Raw genomic sequence first — 25,657 nt, 5'->3', positions numbered from 1 at the left:
CGACCCATGCTTCAATTTAAGATTTCCATGTTTTTTCCTCTGTGGGCTGTCCCCCCATGGTTGGCATGTCATGGTAATAGCAAGGAAAAATAGTTTACATAGCCATACGACACTGTGCAAAGTTTATAGATGTTATCTCCTGTGGTTTTTTAAAAATATTAAGCCATACCCATACTTTTCAAACACCCTGTATATTTTGCAGTATAAGCACAATTTCTCACATACGTTCATATTACCTCATACCTAATCAATAAATATCTGGTATGTACCAGTAATAGATATCCCGTCAGCAGTCATAGGAGACGGAGTAACACGGTTAATGAGAGCCACAACCTCAAATACATATAAAAAATATATCAATGGCATATTCTTTATGGCTCTCAGAAACGCAAAGAGAAATGAGATTTTATTACAGATTGGAAAAGTAGTAGATAATCTCAATAAGTTGTACTCTGATCCACACGCTTTTATTTTGATTCCGTCTATATGTCTCCCAGGCATAAACCATAGTTGTGGTTTATTGTTTTCATGCAAATCCATTTCATTAACAAGACGTATTTAGTAGTTTAACTTTATGGTGTAATACAGATACTGGATATGACAATTATTAGTGCAAATTCGTAATATTACACTTATATCATATAACCACAGGGAACTACAGTGCATGAAAAAGAACTCTACGGCACGACTCAAAATACTCTAACTGACACATCCAATTATCCATAGAGTTAGGAATCTCCGTTCTGTTAGGACCCCAACATATCCTATACTATATTAACTAGACATAAACTAACCAATCCTAACTCAATAATAAATCAATATATATATATCCCAATGTTATATCTTAAATTATCATGTATTTTTGTTTTTAACTGTAGTTCTATTTGAATAATTTATGCTTATTATCTTATATATATTTATTTATCCAAATTTATTTTATTTGTAATTTTATGTGTATTAAGTTATCTACGCTCTTTGTTTAAAGTTTGTTATTGACGATGGAAGGATATTGACAGGATAACAGGATTTCGGACATTTGACATAGTTATGGTTACAAAGAATATACACAATGTTTCGAAGACTGGAATCTATCCTCTTCGTCAGGTGGGGGAGGTCTTGTACAAACAAAAATAAAGAACAGGAAGAAGAAAAGAAGGGGAAATGGTAAGTGATACCTTCCCAACCTGACGGAGATTCCAGTCCTTGAAACGATTAGTTATACCTTTTGTAACCATAAAGATGGCAAACGTTAAAAATACTAATGTCTACAATGTTAGCTTATATTGTTATTGAAACTAATTTAATTTCATATTATTTTGCTTTTGCTAGTTATTCTTTTGCACTTTAGCCATGAAGACACCGAACAATTATATACCATTTTTTTGCCGTTCATTTAATAAATAAATAGCCTAACCGAGCCCACGACAACCCAACCCAACCTAACTCTCGCCAACCTAACCCAAATAAGCATACATCACTCAATGAGTTTAATAAAATTAATCCGGCTTTCAGTAAGACCCCATTTTTCTACAATATTATATCATGTATTGGTATATCTAATAATAAATGTATATCTAATAAAAAAATAATTTTTGAAAACTACAGTATAAATTAAAACCAAATAACTGCCCAGCATTACCTTCTTCAAAATAAGTAATCTTTTCGAATGTTCTAGAAAAATGAATCGCACGCTGGAGGCTGTAGCAATGCTGGAAAGATGTCTGCGGCTAGACACGTCCTACAGTCCCGCCTACCTGGTACTCGCCAAACTTCACCCTCCACCAATAGCAGCGCGGCTGTTACATCACGTGACTAGACTGCTGCCCAACGCTATAGAGTACCAGACCTACTTTGCAGACTGGCTGCACGCTCGAGGTAAATAGTTATATTCCAAGTGTTTTACGTTATTGGATGGAGCTTAAAAAATCCAATTGCCCTGCAGCTCTCAGTTTAATTAATTTATTAATTGGCTTGTTTGTCTGTCTGTTTGCTGCTGCTCTAACCAATGTTTCAATTTGAGTAATACCCACAAGAGCGTGTATCTGTGCTCTCTCTGCCACATGTTCTCCTTTTTGTCTGATCTCTTTTTATGTTAATTGTCTTCCATCGAAGAAATATTATTACTTAGAGTAGCAAAGAAATAAAACTACCTTTATATTTTAATACAAAATGAACTTAAATATTACTGTATAGCGAAAGAATCATACCATTTAAAAGTAATTTTATGAAGGAATTGAGTATAGGCCTACTATGGATTGTGGAGTATACTAGCTGTTTCCCGCGGCTTTGCACGCTTTTCGTAAGCTTTTGCCCGTGTATATGCACTTCTGGTTCAAGTGAATTATATTTCCAACGACGATGTAGAGTTTGTATTGTTGCCACGATCAAGAAAATCTGTCAAAAGTGTATGTTTATAGCCATGTCTACGTACATGTACTTTATTATAAAGTGGTCTAACACTCAAGCTTTAAGTTCAAGCAGAATAATGTATTTTGAAGACAAATATACATCAAAGCTTAGCGCCTTCAAATAGTTTTTCGCTATTTATTATACTTAACTTTTGCAGTGCCGCCTGGTGGCGAGATACATCAATATGAATAGCATATAAACCTTCTCCGTCGAAAAATACATATACATACAAATTTTCATAATGATCGGTCAAATAGTTTACGCTTCTATAAAAGACATACATACAAACATTCATTTATATATATATATATATATATATATATATATATATATATATATATATAGAATATGAACTTAAATATTACTGTACAGCGAAAGAATCATAGCATTTCAAAGTCATGTTATGAAGGAATTGAGTATACTATGGATTGTGGAGCATTACCTTTTCAAATAAAACTTGGAGATAAACATTCAAGATGAGTTTGAGATGTGAATAGAACTTCTTGGGATGGCAGGATAATATAATCCCCTAGTGTTTTCAACAAAAAGTGCAAATCCTTTTTCAAATATCAAGAACACTGCAGTATGTTGTATAATAGCTTACTAAAGCTGAAAGGAGAATTGTTGACTATAACGACTTCTGTATAAGTAAATAGTTTAAAGTACTTTCATAGGTAGCTCATGACTGAATGTTATAATAAACTTTAGTATAAATAATCATTGTAGTAAATCACAATGAAATAACTATAAAATAAAATAACTATGGACGTTGGAAGTTATAAGCATGGGAAGAATAATATACTAACACTGTATTCTTTAAACCCATAAATCAAGTTTTTGTTACAAAAATGGAGAACTGAGATTTGCAGTTAAAATCCTACGTATTTTGATGAAAGGCGATATTGTACATAAAGATTGTTTCTTACTTAATGTAGTAAATCCTTTTCCCACAAAAACTAGCCTACGTATAAGCATAAAGAGAAGATGAAGAAAAACATTAGATAACAAACCATTGCTTAACCCCTGAAAAATGAACCTTTTGTATTGATATATATCGCTAATTAAAATCTTTTTTATATTATTAAACATTATAAAAGTAAAACGGATTTGATGCTGAATTATTTAATATGGTATTGAAACGTTTAATTATAACATGCCATAGCTCACAATCGCTGTTTCAATATATGAATACATTTTAAAATTCTTTACATTCGTGAAAATATTCAAATATGTCTTATTGTGACCGCACAAAACACCCAAATATTTTCAGTAATCTTTAATGACGATTATATGAGTGAATGTTATACTAAAATGACAATGATATTCTACACCGGTTTTTGGTTTTGTGTATAGTCTAAATTTTAAAAGTATGTCCAAGCGATTCAATACTAGAGTCTATTTTTTAAATTGCTGTTTAGTTAATACTATGGTGACTTAATTAGGTAATTATTTCATTATTTTTTGATTATATTATTATGGTCTGGGTATAAAACTATGAAATAAAGAAGGAACTATCATTACAGAAAATAAAAGGGGTAATTGTAAATCTACAATAATATTTATCGATATTCATTCTTTACCTCTCAAATCTGAATTATAATGATGAAACCTTTATTTAATGATGACAAACAATGATAATGTAACATACATGCATAGATACTCTATTTAAGTCAGTAGAAAAGACAAAATATTACAAAATAAGCTTATATTTCTTAATTATTTTTCAGTTGCTACAACAACGTTATATAAATAATACATTAAGCTTTAACCTCGTTGTCTCACTGATTAGAAAACTTTAAACTGGCTGTTAAAAGGACACTTAACTCTCTGCTTAGCAGGTATCCATTAGATACATGCTACTGACCGTTTCGGTATTTTCACACACTCATTATATACTGCCAAAGTAAGAGTTAATATAAGCGTTGTCTTGATTAAAACAAGTAATTTTGTTTGTATTCAATGAAATAAATAACTGCATTCTACTTTTGTAGGTTGGCAAAATTTATTCTTGGTATTCGCTGTAAAGCTGCTTATATTGAGAAACAGTATAATTGTTTAACGATGAACTAATAATTTTACTATTATAATACTACAATAATAATTCTAAAAGTTCCTTCGTCCGGTAACGTCTGATTTTCTTTGCTTTATATTCTTTATATATTTTTAATACAACATTTTTAGTAATTCGTTTCAACAGTACTCGTTATGACGTTTTATCATGACAAATTATTAATAAACATAACGTATTCTTTAATTAGGTTTCTAATACAAAACATTATTTGGAAGATTTAAAATGTAACTTACGTTTATTTAAATATGTAGAGCGAATGTAAAGACGTTCACTCCACGACGATAATATGAAGAAACACCGAGAATCCGTGAATCATGAATCTGGTATTGTCCTGAAGAATTCTTTTAAATTACATTTTTTTTATTAAACAAATCTCAGAGAAAAAAACGTGCTCTCGCAACTGCTTTCTTAATAACATATAAGTACGGTATGTGGAATATGTGAGTCAAGTCAGGAGTTTTAGATAGTTTTAAAACAATATTTAATGCGTAATTTGTTAAGCCTTTATTCACACAACTAGTTTGCTTACGTTTTGTTAAAAATTTGAATTGTATTTAATCAGTTCGTTACTACTTCAATTATATTAGGAAAAAGACGGAAGCTTCTTTTGGTTTTCTTCAAATTCCCTAAAAAAAGGGAATAAGATGTTGGTGAAACGCTATATTTTCCCTTTCATATTAAATGCGTTTTCCGAAAATGTAATCTAAATCTTGAACTACCAGAAGAAGTATGAGGCTTTCATAGTGTGGAATTAGTGGCCGTAACAGTGGTGTCGGTTTCATTCCATAGCAAGACAGAACAGAAACATATGTTGCAGTGTTCAGTGTGGAATTAACTGCATGAGGTATTGAGTAAATTATTGTGTTCCGTAATCCAAATCCTGTGAGACAACACTGACCTACATCGTTCCAGTTACGTCAGCTCTTCTGAATTACATATTACGTGATCATCTATAATAATGTCTACATGTAAAATTACAATTATTTAATATATATATATTTGTTTAAAAACTAAATTATATAAATTTGCTATTAATATTAAAAATTGACAAATATTTTGTGTAGTCATATTTTCAGTAAGTGGTAATTTTGAGGTTACTTTTAAGCTGTTGGTCTTCATCCCGTTTGTCGATTAAGAGTCCTTCTTGCTCTAACGTTACACGGTGAAATAAGATAATCTTTATTTGAAATTTTTATTATTATCTTAACGTTATCCCTTGATTGCTTTACTTAAACATATAAACGTTTTAGTTAGTACTGGCTGATATAATACTTTAAAAACACCACTGAAATTATAATATGTATTTAAAACTAGAATGTTTAATACTATATATACAATTTTAACTAAGGAAACCGTTTATTGGATTTGACATGTTTTCAGGAAATTATTCTGGAAGCTCAAAAATTTTATTTGCGAGCTCTCAGACTGCAGAACAATCACCTGACCTCTTTCCTGGGGGTTGCTCGTTGTCTGAGAGCCAGAGGTCAGGTCGCCAGACTACATCAGTTCCTGATCAGGTCAGTATAACTCACTAGTTACTTTCTGAAGTAAATTAAACTAATTCGTAAATAAGCCTTTTGTAATTAGTTTCAGACACCATGTAACACAAATTATATATGGTTGAAAAATTCACTTTATATGGACAGTGATAATACTTTTATATTTAGCCACACAAAACATAAAATTTTTATTTAAAATTAGTAAACAATTATGTCTCTTATTTACATTTTCTACGGAGTCTTGAGTAATTCGACGCTGCTCCTTAGCTCTCAGAATTAATTCTAAATGTGCGCACACGTGTCAACAGGTAATTAGCAATATGCTTCATAATGAACCCGAACGTTTATCGAACCACTTTCTTACCCGCAAACACTACAGTAATTACTGCTTCGCTTCTACGAGTGATTAAAATGTGAACATTCATGCTTAACGCTTCACAGATGTAATCCTTATGCCCTCAATTTAGCGTTAAGTGGAATATCAAGGACAATACTGTTGTAAAATGACACACACACAACACACACACACACACACACACACACACACACACACACACACACGCACACTTTTATATCTATTCTCACTCTTCATACCTATTCATATCCGGGTTGTAACATAACTTTCTACACTATCTTTAAGGTATTGTTCCTTTGGTGAAATGAACAAACAAATCACAACTACTGGTAAATCTCTTTCAGTTTACCACTTGCTCATGTTTTTGTTTTAAAATATTCTTGGTAAAAAAACTAATAAAAACAATTTTAACGAAACCTAAGTAAATACTTGATTGTGATAATTATCCATCAATAAAAAAGTTTAGTAGAATTTAAAAATTTTCATTAAAATTATTAAAATTATTTAGATTAAACATGTAATAAAGAACAAACTTTAAAGAAATTTTACAACAATTATTTTTATTTATGGAAAAAAATGACAGATATTGAATTATTCTGAATTTGATAATTTTTTAAAACTGTTTTATTGTTGAACAGATATACCTTACTGTGATGAAATGAATTTTGATATGTATGGTTGGAATACATTTACAAAAATCAGTTATTTTTATCGCATTTCAACATTTAAAGTGTCATTACATTTAAATAATATATATTTTACACAAATTAATGTAACCAATTTCTTGTAAAGTTAGTAATTTATAAAGATGTTTTAGTTAAACTATTTAAATGACCGCCATTTTTTAATTAATTTGGAAATTCTACTAAATTTTTTTGGTTGATCTTGTCAAAATAAATAGTTTACTGAAATTGGTTTTAATCGGGTTTATTACTTTTTAAATTGGAATTTATAAGGTACGGGTTACGTTTGATTTTCCTTCAGTAAAGTTTCCTTCATTATATTTCTAGATGGTACCTGATGCACCAAGGTAGCCAAGGAAGGGGACGGCTTGTGTACGCTGCAGAGTTGTACGTTAGAACCTGGGACCTCTACAAACCCAGCCAGACCACCAGTTTTTAACTCAAATCAGAATGTTTGTAAGTAATTTGACTTAACATTTCTACAAACTAACTTCAATAAAGTTTTCCATCAAGGTCTATCCAGAAACTAATAAACATGTGAAATTAAAGCTAACAACATAAAACATTTAAATCTAATGATAACTCTTATAGAGTACTTTCATAAGCAAATTTTGTACGTAATCACCATTCAAAATAAGAAACTTATTGGACCATGGCACATGGTTTTTTTTAAATATCGTCTCTGTTGAAATCTGAAGGCTGCAACTTCAAACACTGGTTTTAAAACTGAGAATTTGTAGTCATAAGTAAGAAAGCGAATCTTTTGCTCTGACTGGAGCGAAATCACAGAGCTCCGTACGTGAGAAAGCAGTCGGATCCAATATTAACAGGCCACCGCGCCGAGCCGCTGGAGGGTTGTTGGATTTTCTTCTTCAATGGGAATATCGCACACTAGTCCAGACTTTAAATAGAGCGTCAAAATCGCTTACCACATTATTTTTAACTGCGTCATTTTCCTCTTTTATTGCTAAATAAACAACAAATAAGGAATTAATTTTCTTGCAATATTTTCTATAAACATATAACATTCACACAGATATGATACTTTATCTTTATCATACAATAATTGATCAGTTATAATAAAAATAATGTATTATCAAAACCTGGTGACTCCATTTGTGATAAATTTGTAACCATACCATTTTATGGTATATTTCAAAATCAATTTCCAATTGCTTCAGTTAAAATCCAAAATGAGTAAAACTTATTAAAAAAATAACACTGGCACTTTCAATAAATAATTAGTATTTAATTATTTTTTTAAATACAGTTTGTATAATATTAAATGTAGTGTATTCATACCACATTCATACCGAAGACTCAATTCTTGAAATGTCTAATTATTTAGTTATGATGGACACAGAAGAAACGTCAAAAGAAAGAGTTTTATACTTTGAAGGCCTCTTGCCGAAAATTCATTTTTTGGCACATGCTTAAAAGATCGAATGATTATATCCTAGTTTTGTAAGGTTACTTTTCAGAAAAAAATTTTCTCAGCACATTTGACTAGACACTAAAACAATCAGATCCAAAGTAGGGAAAAAAAAGCCTTTCGACTTCTGTACAGGTTTGGAATGAAATGGGTTGGGCGGAGCTGCAACGATTGGAATGATTTCCGGTTGTTGCTTACAGGAAGTGACAAAGAACAAGAGACGGTGATGGCTAGGACTAGAGCCTATCAATCGCAAAAGACATGCCTGTACAGGTCTATCGTACTCGCCAGAAACTCTGTAGAGGGATGAACGAAATCTCAAATATTCTTTGCAATGGTTAGATTGATTTCCGGTTGTTACTTACAGGAAGTGACGAAGGAGAAGAGATCGTGGTGGCAAGGACTAGGGGTTGTCAATCGCACAAGACCTGCCTGTACCGGTCTCCCATACTCGCCAGAGATTCAGGTTAGTGAAGAGGTAGTTAATTTCAGAATAGTTTTTCTCATAGTTGCTCTCAAGCATTTTTCATTCATTTGCAATCCCTGCTAGTATAATTTCGTACTATAATATAATATAGTAAATCTTATACAGACCATACATTTAATTTATGGACCATTTTAATAACATTATAATATATGCATATACATAATGTTTACAATTATGTATACAATGTGTTTACAATAAGGCACCAAAAGCTTATGTTGCTGATAGTAATAATCTTTTCAAACGAAATATGTCATAAAAAACATAGGTAGAGAAATGTCTCGTTAGCCATTAGCATTTATAAAAAGTATCTTTTTATTTATTATCTAACTATTTTTTTTATTAACTTAAAAAGTTATTATATTTAAAACTAGTTAAGCTAAAGAAATTAAATTTCGCACATAGATTTAAGCATATAATAGGAAAATAAAAAAAAAAATAATTTTTTGTTCTTCTTAAATGCTAAATAAAAATCCAGTACAGTTATAAAAAATGTACTAGTCACCAAATATTTGAAAAAGCTCATTACAATCCCTACTTCTTTCAATTCATCATGCAAATATTTGTCTTTTGATAGACATCAGCAGTTTTCCATACGTTGTACAAATTTTCAAGATGCCTTTTTTATAACAATTTCAACGGTACTTTTTTCAACGGAATCCATCGTTTTGTGCTATTGTTAAAATATTTCGGTCCAGTAAATGTTTTATAACTATACTGGTTTTTTGCAATTTGACTTTAAAACCCTTTCAACAGACGTCATTTTTTATTATCAAAGAAAATAACTGTTTGTGAAAATGGGTTCCTTATCCATTTATATACCTATTTAGCAAATATGCTGGCTTTACCTTCACAAATTTTAGAGATAATAATGTTTTAATAAAAAAATAAAAAATTATGGCTAACGGCTGAAGGAGACATGTCTCAATCTACGTTTGTATAACAGTTTTTTGATTTAAATTATGAATAATGTGACACGCTTTTTGTTAACACCCTATGTATATAAAACACAAACACCCACGCGTACGCGCGGGGTGTGTGTGGTGTGTTGATAATATAATATGTATATGGGCTTTATATTATTTTATTAACCATTTATGAGATATTAAAGGTTCATCTGTCAGCGTAAGTGTTGTTTTTTTATTACAGTAACAGCTGATCTAAATAAAAGTTGTACAAAACTTTCAAATAATGTGCCAATTAGTATACGTGTGTGATAGGAAACCTCTCAAAAATACTTATTTATTAACAGAATTTTACAAATAAGTTATCCTTGGAAAGGAAAAATTATTTAAAATCTCTTTTGTAACAAAAAATGTTGATAAAAAATTTTGCGTCATTAGCTACTTAATAAAAAAATTAAATGGCCACCATTTTGAAAATATTAACACTTATTTCAAATAACTTTCTATCATATAATACCTTCTGACATGGATCTGTTTACGAGGTCTTTAACGTAATTGTAAAGAAAATGACAACAATAAAATTGTTTAATAAAATAAAACACGATTGCTTATAGCTGGTAAACAAAGAGGAAATAGAACAATTATACTTCATTATTAGCTTAGAATCAAACATTGAATCTGAAATGCACAGCCAGCCCTGTACGAGTATATAATAAACTGTATATAATTTTCCTTTAATCCCATACATTTTATACTTCTCCCTTTCTTTTTCTCATTTAAAACAATTTATTTCATAAGGAAATTGATGAAATATAATAATAGATATTTAAATAATCCAAGGAATATAAAATTATTCTAAATAGATAATTAAAACTATTTAAATTTATGGGAGTGACTAAAATATCTATATTGCTTTCCATAATTTGTAAGGATAAATATAATTTATATTTCTAAAACTTTAACCACGAAGTATAAGTGATTTCATTGAGATAAAACTATTTTGTTATTAGTCTGACCAATTTGCTATAAAACATAGGGTTTAATCAATTTATTTGGCAATTTTCCTCTAACACATTAAACTCACTAATCAACTCTCAAGTTGGTAGTTGGCGCTGTTGGCGAACTGCCATCTGCAGAGTTCTTTGGCCTGAGAATGACAGAGCTTGTAGGCGAACCTAACGAATTAAATTGTAATACCTATATTTAATTTAAATTAAATTTTAAATAGATAAAAAGTTATTGAATATTTAAATAACAATGTTATATTTACATAGTTTTGTTATTGCGAAAGTTTGTATTGGTTTTTTTTTATTTGCAGAAGAATTACATGAACGGAGAGTCCAATCTCGACCCGGCAATGTTCTGCGTCGAACAGTCCGAGCAGCAGCCTGACAGGTAGTCGTTCAGCAGATGCCGAGGAACAAACTTGCGTCAGCACTCAGCGTGCTAAACCACTAGTACCCAGCCTTTACAACTCAGCAATAGTTCAGGGGCAGCACCCTTTGTACATATATATATATACTACAGGGTAGTAGTTGGATAACAAGAATGGAAACTTAAAAACAAACACAATTTCTCAATAAGATTGATGCCATGTCAACTCAAGGTTAATATAATTGTTAAAATTTAAACGAATGAATTTAGAATGCTTAACACTTAGTATTAAAATTACATTTTAAAATATATATTTTAATATTTATCTTGGCTTTGAAATTGATTGTACGATAAATTTAAATTTAATCAAGTTTAAACTATATTTAGGTCATGCCCTTTAACTGTAACTATGATAGTTTATTTTGCATTGACTAAAAGTCAACAAAAGACATTTTATAACTAAATTCAATAGTTGTTAGCCATTAAAGAGCTAAATAAAAATAAAGTATATAATTTTATTCAGTATGTAATTCAATATTTTCAAAATAAATGTATTTTTGTGTTAAAAACTTTTAAAGTAAGCTTGTATTTCATTACAAAAAGTCTACTAGGAATTTTGAAAGAAACGACATGAATTATTCACACCATTGAAATATTATAAAAATTATTTTTGTATATAATGTAGAGGTACGTGATTTAATCAACTAAAGGGATCTAATGGTTTCATAAATACTAAATAGTCTACGGTCATTGGATTTTAATAAACAATAAATTATAGTTCATAACAATTTACCATCCCATAAAAAACTGGTTAAATATTTTTGACGTTTATGAATTGTTTGCATTTTACCAAATATGTTATCTAATTGCTATTTTGCACCGTTTTGTGCCAAATATAAAACACTGTAATTTTTCTGTGACCAAAATATAAAGCAATGTTGTTATACAGACTGTGAAAAATTTGTGACCAGATGTGTAAAGTAATACTAGTTGGACGGAGTTAACTGGAGACACTATAGTGATGCTTTGATACTGTAAATTATTTGAAGTTTGAAGCAAAATATCATAGCTATGCGTTTTTAACTAAACATGTGATGTAGTCTATCATTGTGGTATATTTGACCAATGTTTTTATACCTGTAGTTTTTCAAATCAATGTAAATAAATATTTCAATACAATATTATGGACAATACCACAGGTTGTTTCTTTTTCCTCCAAAATCTGTTTTACCTATATAATGATGCTGTTGAGTAATATGTCAATTCTGTACATTATAAAATTTACATATTTTTTTTCTTAACTTTTTACAATATGGATAACAATCAACTAGGGTTTACTCCAATCAAATTAATAATTGAATGATTAGAAAAAGAATAGTATATTCAGCATGGTGAATAGGAAGTTCACTACAGAGGTCATGTGTGTACAAAAAGAATATAATAAGACCCATGAAAGTTCTCTGTGGTACTCTTACATTCCAAACAAAGCAGATTAGAACATCTTACGTTCATCTTTTTCGCCTACGATCTACCAACTAGTGATAAAAAAAAAAAAAAAAAAAAAACAATCTATAGAGCCCTCCTCAAAATTAAGAAATAATAAGGTTAAGCTAATAGATAAAACCACTTCATGATTTCAATACGCGAACAACTCAGCATAATAAAGAGAGACCAATATACTAATCTTCCCCTGATCTTTAGCGCGCAAAGCTAACTATGGACGTTAAGAATAGCCGCAAAGGTTTGTAACAACTTCAAAAGCTTGACCATGACTACCACAGAATTCATCTCATAAAGGAATTGTGAGCAGAGCTTTTATTTTCGCACACGATTTTCAAAACAGAAGTCATTATATCAGTAAATCCGCTTATGATGTAATATCATGGAGTCCTATGTCATTTTTCAAACGGAAAAAGACATAAATCATGACTCTTAACTTGATGTTTTGCAATTGTAGGAGTATTTTAATTTAATTTAAGTATATTGCCGTGGCCATAGCTGAGTCTGTTTTGTTGTCCCTATCAAAAAAATACAAGTCTGGGAAACCTACTTCGATCAAAAAACGTTTTTCTTCAAGCCCGTGTCTGCTTCCAGTTTGAGATATTTCCAGTGCCATAATCGAATTTGCATTCTTAAACCGATTAAGAAAATACACATACAGACTTAGGACTGAAAAACCTATTACATAATTACATACAGAGAAACATATTATCCTACCTAACCCATCTATTTTAAATATAAAGGGGGAAATCCTTACTAAGTACAAGCAACATTTCAAAATATTCGTTTATAATGTTTTGCATTGTAGAAATCTTGTAGTTTTTTAGACCGTAGCCTGAGGCATGTTATTGTTTCAGTTCACTATTTTTCCTGCCAATGTAAAGACGGAATATCGCAATACCAAGGAAGCACACCAGCTTGTAGTATCTTTTGTGAAAACGTTCATAGGTCTTTCTCTTATAGTTGGTTTTATAACAGTGTTTAAATATTATTTAAAATATATTACATGTTTTTAATTTATCCCAGGCGCAACCTGCAGACATATTTATTATTGACTTTTTTTGCTATTAAACTGCTAATATAGCACTGAGTACTGAATATGTTATATAATTAGTAATATATATATAAATATAATTAGTAATATTTAACCAAATATGTCGACCACTTTTCAAACTTCAGTGATAGTCTCAAAAGATTTTTAGTTGCCAGCTTTGGATTATTACACATCAATATTACAATTCTTTTTCTGAATTCTAAAACATTTCAGGCAATTTATCCAATTTTAATCTAAATATTAATTTTACTTTACTCAGATTTCAGCGAATATTAGCCAAATAAAACTACTAGCCAAATTGGCCCATTCGTTCTTGAGATTAGCACTCAATAACAAATTTTGTGATTCGTTTATATTTATAATATATACTGATAACACTTCCAAGGAACTCGATATGAATGTTGGCATAAACGCCCTAAAAGTAAATGGCAAAGTCAACTATGTCCTTTGGAACCCAATCCGATTGAAGAATACAGCATAGAGCCAAAACTGTTTTATATATACAGAGCTCTAGATCTCTTGTGGGCAGTTAAATTTGAACTACAATTGGCATGAAAGTTCTGTAAAGTAAATAGTAACGAAAGAAAATTTAAGATAAAAGTATATTAGTTAGTTAAATAAATTCTTAAAATTGAAGATACACGTTATGATTTTAAGGTTCAAAGTTTTGCACTAATAGTTATAATATCTGAGTTCTTGAAAACCATAGACCAAACCTGAGTCGTGTTTTTTTAACTCTTGAGTAATTTAAAACCACTTTTGTTTGTATAAAGTTTTTTGATACCAACCAATGTATCAAAATTAGACCACAATGTGTTTTTAGAAGTACGCCGAAAAAGAGACAAAAACACTTATAAGTAAAGAAACCACCGTAATTGCTTAACGATTCCAACATGATTTTCAATAAAATAATACTGACACAAGCTTTGCACAAATATGTTAAATAATTATCATTCCGTAAACAATTTCAAGCTCGTTAGTATTTTCAAATAGTTTTGTATGTTGTATTGCACAATATATAACCCTTACACTAATTCTTTCTAAATTATGTTCTTTCGAAGCACATTTTTAATACATCTTTTTAAGATAGAGTGGCTTTTTACGTTTTGAAAAACAAAATTATATTTTAGCTGCATCACGAGAGAAAAGTGGGAGAGGCTTTGTTTACAAAGGTTTTGTACTTATCTGATACGGTTATAAAATGAAAGGCGTATTAAATCTTAAGATGTATACACATAACAGCATTTCTAGTGAACTCGAGCAGCAGCACAGTTTATTAACGATTCCTATGATTCCTGACACGATTATTAATTTACATACCTATTCAAGTTATATTTTCATACGTATTAAACAATGTTATAAACGACATATATTCAATTAAGTTTCAGAATGGAGTGTCTTTACCTAATTCTTTCATTAATATTTCTTGATTATGTTACAATAAGTACTAATCAGTTAAATTATATAACGTTTTGTACTTCAAGGTCATAAAAATTCTTGTTTAGATTGTGACCTAATATAAAACAAAATTATCTAGGCATCGCTATGTTTCTGAACTACCACCAACATTGATGCAAGAACGTGAAACAAATATAGTTTACAATTTTAAACACTTATTCGTACCACTTTGGCTACAATCACCTCTTCCAAGAAACGTACAGGCAAGTTGTATGGAAGAGGAGTTGTAAATACATATTCGCTGGGGCCATCTGTCAATGACAGTAGCTATTACGAGTCTAACTGCTTTTGTCAATATATTCGTCAATATTTGCGTCAAAATATTACAGTAGCTTATTCTTAATCATGTACTATTTCATTTCATACAATATTTATTAGATAATAGTTCTAGATTTAGCACTAGTATTTAATTGTGCTAAAAATATGTAGCGTTTTTAAAGCTACATTGGTTGATTAAAACAAAATTAAAACTTAAATTAAATGAAAATTTTAGGGAAAAGAAATATTGGGATTTAATTTTCATTAGATTGTTAGAGGTTAGGATAAAAACGAATATGCAATCCTTTGGCAAGTTAGTTCTGGTAATTTTAAATTATTAAGAATGCGGTTCACTGCCTTGAATTGATCAGGACTTGTCTTGTACTGCAGTTACGTTAGATCTGAGAAGGCTATTGTTCACCAGTTGGATACGGCTGGGCCAATGAGAGACAACCGCGGATGTCAATCTGAATTGGGGGAAGGGGAACTATAAAACCGCCAGCTCATAATTTTCTGATATTAAATTAATTTGGCTGCCTTTTTTATAGGAAAATTAAATTTATAGAAACTACAAAGCAATATGCATAACTGATTCTCGATGAACAATAGAGCACAATATAATCATACAACTACATTTGATTCAAATTTGCAAGAAAAGTGAATTAAAATTGAACTTTGTTAATGAATTTATTGAGTTTTGGTAATTTAGTAATTTATGAATATTTAATTGGAACTGTTTTATTGTGAATTATTAATTCGAAATTAATTGAACATTAATTATTGTTTGAGAGAGTTGTATCTGATTTGCAAAGACATGAAAGTTAAGGTAGATCTAGTGGAAAGAGAAGTTTGATTTTTTATTTTGAGTGAACTAAGAAGTGAACATTTTTATTTGAGTTATTTCCAAGTGGTATTTGATTTTTATTTGAACACTTTATTATTTTATTTCAGAATAGAGCTCTGATTTTTAGTTTGATATATTTGATTAATATTGTTATTTCTTGCCAATGAACCTTTTAAAATTACTAAACGGTTTGTTAATTCTTTGTGGAAAATAGAGTGATGAATATTCTGAAACATTGAACTTATTAATTTGCCATTTAAAAATAAATCCATTATTTTAATTTAGAACTGTGATTTTTATTTAAGACAAACCAGATAATATTTAATAGTTTCAAAATCTAGTAATAAATTTTACTGAATATTCACTCGCAGCCATTATATTGTCTTGGATGTCTGAATATTAATTTCTACAATCCAAGTCGTTATAAAATATAAATCAGATAAAAATAAAATTTCTCGAATTAAAGTGTTACAAACGGATAATTATACTACATCGATAATGGGTTATTTTTTAAATTGCTTAAGAATAAACGATATATCCACCACAATAATAGATACACAATAATTGAATTAAGATACTTAAACATAATTTAATAAATAAATATAAATATAATATTCCTGTTAAACCAGCTAAACGAATGTGCCTGATTTACAATGGCATTGATTTTATATTTGAGAAAATGAACAAAAGATTGTTTGTTAAATTTGTTTTACAGGAATCGCGAACGAAATACAGAAAACTTAATTTAATTGTATTGATTGACACAATTTCATACTTTGGTTCAATCATCAAGTAAACTTAACATTTTAATACTTTTTAGTTGATTAATTATTGAACGGATCTTCTTCAATAAAATGGAGGACTGCTTCTTGGATCAATGAATTGAAATCTAAATCAATTAATTGACTTGTATGATTAATTACATGCAATAAAATTTATCTTACCGGACCTAAAATGAGAAATATATTTGTCTAACATGATTATAAAGCTGAACTTTGATTATACTCTATATTTACTATAATATAAGAAACATATTGTTTAATCTTTAACAAAACCAAAAATACCTTTATGTCTTGATACATAGTTTGTTAAATGCAATACTAATATTGAAAATAATAGTTAAATTCAATTTAGGAATATTTAGGAATATAAATTTGATCCTATTAAAGATAATTTGGAATTTTATTTGAAGACAATTGTGTGGAGTAGGTCAAAAACAATTTTCAAAACAATTTTCTGGAAAGGCCGAAAAATACTATAAGTATATCTCTGGTTAATATATTAAAATGTATTTAATCCCTGTTTGAAGCTACACATTTTCAAATGGTAATTTAAATATGATTTTCAACTATTGATGATATTGATATGATATTAAACATCTCTATAATTATATAAAGGCGAAGACCCCACTCTCTCACCACTAATTTTCTATTTTCACGGTACGTCAAAGTTGTAATTTGCCACACTTGCACCTTATGACATAAATTTAAAAACTAAAGCATTTTCCAAACAAGCACAGAGTTTTAAATTGGTTTGCAACCTCTAGTAGAACTATATCGTGTTTTTTAACTTCCTCTTGACATATATATATATCCCTTTTTTCTCTTACACATGTTGTATATGTCAACAGAAAAATAAATAAAACATTAGCGGCTGAAATGCGGTTGCAACCACTTGAAGAAATGTATTTTGTTTTACCAACCTCTTTATTTCATAAAAAGATGGAATTTGACACATAAGTGTCTCATGTTCTCAAAAGACATATAAAAGAATTTTCATGAAGATCAACTACCTTGGCGGTTGATTATGGGACTGTAATCCGAAAAAGAAATATATTTTTTGTTTTTCCAAGTTGCCAGCGACCTACGAAGGTGTGGATTAATAAATTAATTTTTGCAACATATGGATACAATAAGAAAATAAAATCATTTTTATGAAGATCCACTCCCATAGAGGTTGAAGTGGAGTTACAAATTCTTGAAGAAATGTAGTTTTACTTTTATCAACCCAATTTCTTCAACGATGATATTTGATGCACATGTTTCTAACAAAAAAATGAATTAACAAATTATTTAGTCACATCAACTATCCATAGAGGTTTAATTAGGGATGCAAGCAGAATCGCTTTTAGGCCGAGGTAGATTTTTATCTGTACGGTCAGGACAATTCGAACTGTATTACGGTGCCAGAAATACTATAAACCAGGAGTAGAATACAATGGCCACAAGTAGTCGGTGTTTGGTAGAAATAGAGTTTTCAGACCAGCGTATGCATATACTTTCCTGATTTCAACAATAAAACAAACGCCATTATGGCACCAGACATTTCAGAAGTAGATAGTTTTGGATCGAAGAAGTTTATTTCACCCAAGAAATCCATATAATTTCTTGACAAGAAAACAATAGAAACAGTTCTACGAACTACGAAGTACATTAGAAGGGCTGGACGTATATGTTTTTCGATCAAATAGGGCGTTTCATACTCACGTATGTGTACATTTTCTTGATCAGCACAAAGAAAACTCTACTATGGTTTTGAAAATACCTCAAAATTTAATTAAATGATTTTTGACCCAAGAAGAATTTTCATTTGCACAATAATGTGTATATTTTCTTAATCGAAGTAACAATAGAAACGTTATTCTGGTACCAGAAAAGCATATATATATATATATATATATATATATATAATTATATATAATATAATTAAGGTATATATACCTTTTTTATATCTCCTTTTGATCAAAAATAACATATACGTTCATATTATTACAACACCACACCGGTACAAACTAATTAAGACGCTACAGAACATTCTTGGAGCAATTAATTCAAAAGTTATGTAATTTTGTATAGGAAATTGAATACTTAATTGATATTAATAAAGAAATTGTTTCTCTCACCAACATAAAAAATTTTAAAATATTGCCATTTAAACTTGATAAGGATATCAGAATTTCTTCCAGTCACCATCACTTACTCTTAGATTTTATTTAAAAACGAAATGCATATGACTACGTACCTGTTATTCACCAAGAAATTACGTACAAAGCCGCAGGCAACTGCTAGTTTAAATTTTATACAATATAACCTATGTTTGTATTAGTTTCTCTTCTTTTTGCGAATAATATGTAGATGGTCCAAAACAAAAATATATTTTATATATAAATATTGTTTAAAAATATTTAATGAACACATATTTTTATTGCATGTTTACATGCATTATTATATATAGGTGTATGAAAAACTAAAAAGAGTTTTAGAGGGTAAAATTTGTGAATATGTTTACTATCCCAGATTGGATATTACTGTATTGGGACCTCTATTCTTTACTTTAACTATGGAATTAGCTAAATGGAGTTTCAATCTTATGAAGATAAGGAAAGAATTGTGGAAGAAATAGAAATAAAATTAAAGAATAATAGAAGTCCAAGAAGTTCAGACTATTTATTTACGGTTGGAAAAGAGAGACTCGGTAAACAGATCTGAATTAGCTTAAGTGCCATTAGTGCAATTGGCGCCCTCGAGTCGCCTAGTATTCTTCTTCAGCCTTGACTCTCGTGTCACTTGATAACTTCTGACGCAGTGCGAAATTAAATTATTATTTATTTAATGTTTTCAGATACTTTTTTCTAAGTGAGCTTCTGAATGACGAGATTTTAACTTCAGTGAAATATGCAGTTCGTTACAGAGACATATCGGACAAATTAGATCAAACAAACCGTTTGAGAGCATAATTAAAACAGTGCCATTTACGTGATTCTAGTCATTGTATAAAGTTTTAAATTAAATACTCGAATGTTATATTTCTTAACCGTATCTTACATATCCAATTATTCGGGCTTTATTTCAAAACAAAAGTTTGTTTAAAGTAAGATTTTATTTGGATCCCTTCCTGGATTTAACTAAAATTAAAATATCCTATCCTACTAGAAATATACATTTTTGTCCAAGTGTTAGTGGACGTATAATTTTATGGTATATTTTAAATACGGTATACTAAAAATATTATAATTTTATTTATAGGCACAGTAAAATTTTAGTTGTTAATTATCTAATTTTTCAATAGTCCACACAATCTAATACAAAAAACCAACGTATGAGTAAATTTCTTAAAACTTCTAAATATTATCAACCGTAAGATATGTAAAAGGTTTTAAAAACGTAAAAGTTATTAACAATATAAAAAATACTGAGTAAGTACTTACTATTCAAAACGTCGATTACTGAGCGGAGCATTTGGCACACACATCAATCAATATTTTTGCAACCTTTTGAAACCATGACTATTGCGTTTCAGTGTTGCATTTTGTTCTCTATGGTTTTGTAAGTTTAGCAACTTAAACAAATTAGAAAGACAAGTATCAAAAAATTCGTCAGTACTGCATATCGTAAAGTCTTCTGTCGTTATCTAGATGTCAGTGAGTCCGGTTGTGTGCCGTCCGTCTGCGGTTATCTGATCTGCCTGTGACCGCCTGTCCGCCTGCTGTCCGTGCCGTGCCGGTTTGAAACTGTATATATACAGGGTGTTTGAAAAGTATGGGTACGGCTTAATATTTTAAAAACCATAGGAGATAACATCTATAAACTTTGCACAGTGTCGTATGGCTATGTAAACTATTTTCCCTTGCTATTACCATGACATGCCAACCATGGGGGGACGGCCCACAGAGGAAAACATGGAAATCTTAAATTGAAGCATGGGTCGAGTGATTCCCTACCTCATTTGAAAGAGCTCACTTAGTAGAGTTGAATTCCGCAAACCGCATCTCAAAAGGTTTATCCAATCAGAAATGGCGGGTTGTTTTAGGTACACATTGTGAAGTACATTATGCGCTGCCATTTCTGACTGGATCGTCGTATTCTGATGCGGTAGGGGGCGTTTCACTCTACTAACCAATGTGTTTTCACTGACTTTTTTTAATTAGCAAATTATGTCATAAATTTATAACACAATAAATAAAACACAATAAATACCGATGTTTTTTAGTTTTATTTATTGTGTTATAAATTTATGACATAATTTTTTAATTAAAAAAAGTCAGTGAAAACACATTGGTTAGTAGAGTGAAACGCCCCCTACCGCATCAGAATACGACGATCATCAGATATAGTTAAATAACTTATATTATTTTATTCTTATACATCTTTTTTAAGTCAGCTACGTTTAAAATTATTATAAATTGTAATTACAATTAAATTGTGTATATATAAGCCTGTATAACTAAACGTTGCGGTTGTTGGCGCGGCGGGGTCGTGGCGGCGATAAACGATAAAACTTACTTATTTTAAAATCGTTGAACATTCTTTTATAACTGTCATGTTTAAAATTATTATAAAGTTCAATGGCAATAATATTTATTAAATTATAATCAAATTGTGTACATAGGGGTCTGTAAAATTAAACAGTGCGGCTGTTGGCGCGGCGGGGTCGTGGCGGGACGGACGGGTTGTTGCTAAGGTTGGATAGGGACGTGTTACTTGCGCTTGACGGCCACGGACAAGTTTATTGTGAGGAGTTTGACTGCCATACTGAACTCACTGAATGTTTCCATAACGGGATAAACAGAAATCTTAAAATATTTCATCTAAATATACGTAGTTATTATAAACATATCGACCAGGCACTAATATTAATACAAAGTTTTAACATTATTTATGATATCATTGTGTTTACAGAATCGTGGATTGACTCAGACAAGACTCTAACTAATATAGATGGATATGAGGTATTTTGTACGACTGACAACTGGAACAGATGTGATGGTACGGTGGTCTACTTGAGAACAGATCTATGCGGCGGCTCGCGACAAATTAAACTAGGGGAAGCGATTGGACTACAACTTGACTTTGACGTTGACGGCCGACATTTTGACATATTGGCTATCTACCGCAGCCCTGCGATGGACTGCCAATTATTCTTATCTGATCTAGAACTTTACTACTCGAAACTGGCAAACAATACTTCCTACATATTCACTGGTGATATAAACATTGATATCTTAGATAGTACAATAAACGACGCTCAACAAGACAGTTATCTAAATATAATGTACAAAGCTGGACTAATTAACTGTATGAAACAAACCAACACGGGTTACTGCTCATTCTTTGACGTGTATTGACCATATCTTCTTAAAACATGATAACTATGACTTTATTACTCCAGGTATTTTAAAAACAGGAATTACCGACCACTATGCTGTCACTGTTATGATACGTCTTCCAATTACTTCTCCTTGCGGTTTGGACACAAACAACACGTACTTGGACATGAAGGTGTTGGATGGGCTGGTAGCGGCTCAGACGTGGGACCATGTCCTCGGCTTACAAGAAGTAAATGCTAGCTGTAACGCTTTCCTAAACACGTTTGACAAGCTCAGAGCAAGTTCGTTACGAACAAAATATCTATCTACAAGAAATAAAAAACTGAAACCTTGGATTTCATATAATTTAATTCATGCTGTTAGAAAACGTGATAAATTAAGTAAAATATTAAAAAGACAACCATTTAATGAACGATTACGAAACTATTACTTGATTTTTAGGAACAACTTAAGCAATGAAATAAAAAGAGCAAAGATGGCTTATTTCAAAGAAAAATTATTAAATTCAGCGGGAAACGCGAAAATGTTTTGGAGAACTGTTAACGAGTTCATTTCTGTCAGGAAAAAGAGAGAGGAGTTTTCTGTGCGCCATTTTACTCAAATCAGTGACAATCCTTGTGGAAGTACAAAGGAAGTGGCTAACTCTTTTAATTTGTTTTTTTCGCAAGTGGGAAGGAAGTTGGCCATGGAAGTGCCGGCATCAACTGGTCCCCTGCTGGTGGATGATACAGTGCATACTGTAATAATTTAAATTTGTTTTACAGGAATCGCGAACGAAATACAGAAAACTTAATTTAATTGTATTGATTGACACAATTTCATACTTTGGTTCAATCATCAAGTTAACTTAACATTTTAATACTTTTTAGTTGATTAATTATTGAACGGATCTTCTTCAATAAAATGGAGGACTGCTTCTTGGATCAATGAATTGAAATCTAAATCAATTAATTGACTTGTATGATTAATTACATGCAATAAAATTTATCTTACCGGACCTAAAATGAGAAATATATTTGTCTAACATGATTATAAAGCTGAACTTTGATTATACTCTATATTTACTATAACATAAGAAACATATTGTTTAATCTTTAACAAAACCAAAAATACCTTTATGTCTTGATACATAGTTTGTTAAATGCAATACTAATATTGAAAATAATAGTTAAATTCAATTTAGGAATATTTAGGAATATAAATTTGATCCTATTAAAGATAATTTGGAATTTTATTTGAAGACAATTGTGTGGAGTAGGTCAAAAACAATTTTCAAAACAATTTTCTGGAAAGGCCGAAAAATACTATAAGTATATCTCTGGTTAATATATTAAAATGTATTTAATCCCTGTTTGAAGCTACACATTTTCAAATGGTAATTTAAATATGATTTTCAACTATTGATGATATTGATATGATATTAAACATCTCTATAATTATATAAAGGCGAAGACCCCACTCTCTCACCACTAATTTTCTATTTTCACGGTACGTCAAAGTTGTAATTTGCCACACTTGCACCTTATGACATAAATTTAAAAACTAAAGCATTTTCCAAACAAGCACAGAGTTTTAAATTGGTTTGCAACCTCTAGTAGAACTATATCGTGTTTTTTAACTTCCTCTTGACATATATATATATCCCTTTTTCTCTTACACATGTTGTATATGTCAACAGAAAAATAAATAAAACATTAGCGGCTGAAATGCGGTTGCAACCACTTGAAGAAATGTATTTTGTTTTACCAACCTCTTTATTTCATAAAAAGATGGAATTTGACACATAAGTGTCTCATGTTCTCAAAAGACATATAAAAGAATTTTCATGAAGATCAACTACCTTGGCGGTTGATTATGGGACTGTAATCCGAAAAAGAAATATATTTTTTGTTTTTCCAAGTTGCCAGCGACCTACGAAGGTGTGGATTAATAAATTAATTTTTGCAACATATGGATACAATAAGAAAATAAAATCATTTTTATGAAGATCCACTCCCATAGAGGTTGAAGTGGAGTTACAAATTCTTGAAGAAATGTAGTTTTACTTTTATCAACCCAATTTCTTCAACGATGATATTTGATGCACATGTTTCTAACAAAAAAATGAATTAACAAATTATTTAGTCACATCAACTATCCATAGAGGTTTAATTAGGGATGCAAGCAGAATCGCTTTTAGGCCGAGGTAGATTTTTATCTGTACGGTCAGGACAATTCGAACTGTATTACGGTGCCAGAAATACTATAAACCAGGAGTAGAATACAATGGCCACAAGTAGTCGGTGTTTGGTAGAAATAGAGTTTTCAGACCAGCGTATGCATATACTTTCCTGATTTCAACAATAAAACAAACGCCATTATGGCACCAGACATTTCAGAAGTAGATAGTTTTGGATCGAAGAAGTTTATTTCACCCAAGAAATCCATATAATTTCTTGACAAGAAAACAATAGAAACAGTTCTACGAACTACGCAGACTACATTAGAAGGGCTGGACGTATATGTTTTTCGATCAAATAGGGCGTTTCATACTCACGTATGTGTACATTTTCTTGATCAGCACAAAGAAAACTCTACTATGGTTTTGAAAATACCTCAAAATTTAATTAAATGATTTTTGACCCAAGAAGAATTTTCATTTGCACAATAATGTGTATATTTTCTTAATCGAAGTAACAATAGAAACGTTATTCTGGTACCAGAAAAGCATATATATATATATATATATATATATATATATATAATTATATATAATATAATTAAGGTATATATACCTTTTTTATATCTCCTTTTGATCAAAAATAACATATACGTTCATATTATTACAACACCACACCGGTACAAACTAATTAAGACGCTACAGAACATTCTTGGAGCAATTAATTCAAAAGTTATGTAATTTTGTATAGGAAATTGAATACTTAATTGATATTAATAAAGAAATTGTTTCTCTCACCAACATAAAAAATTTTAAAATATTGCCATTTAAACTTGATAAGGATATCAGAATTTCTTCCAGTCACCATCACTTACTCTTAGATTTTATTTAAAAACGAAATGCATATGACTACGTACCTGTTATTCACCAAGAAATTACGTACAAAGCCGCAGGCAACTGCTAGTTTAAATTTTATACAATATAACCTATGTTTGTATTAGTTTCTCTTCTTTTTGCGAATAATATGTAGATGGTCCAAAACAAAAATATATTTTATATATAAATAT

At 30.3% G+C, this 25,657-nt stretch overlaps 1 protein-coding gene across 1 annotated transcript; it reads left to right on the top strand.

The window, feature by feature from the left end:
- The first annotated feature begins 1,679 nt into the window (after nucleotides 1-1,679).
- Nucleotides 1,680-7,472, top strand: LOC124358396. Its single transcript, XM_046810697.1, has 4 exons — nucleotides 1,680-1,875; nucleotides 5,545-5,555; nucleotides 5,861-5,997; nucleotides 7,345-7,472. Exons 1-4 carry the CDS (start codon nucleotides 1,680-1,682, stop codon nucleotides 7,454-7,456), a joined length of 456 nt encoding a protein of 151 aa, XP_046666653.1. The 3' UTR covers nucleotides 7,457-7,472.
- Nucleotides 7,473-25,657: the final 18,185 nt, after the last annotated feature.

The sequence above is a fragment of the Homalodisca vitripennis genome, chromosome 3 (genome assembly GCF_021130785.1).
Source record: "Homalodisca vitripennis isolate AUS2020 chromosome 3, UT_GWSS_2.1, whole genome shotgun sequence".
In the NCBI taxonomy this organism is placed as follows: domain Eukaryota; kingdom Metazoa; phylum Arthropoda; class Insecta; order Hemiptera; family Cicadellidae; genus Homalodisca; species Homalodisca vitripennis.
The sequence above is the reverse complement of the archived record's forward strand: the minus strand, read 5'-3'. Positions and strand labels throughout refer to the sequence as shown.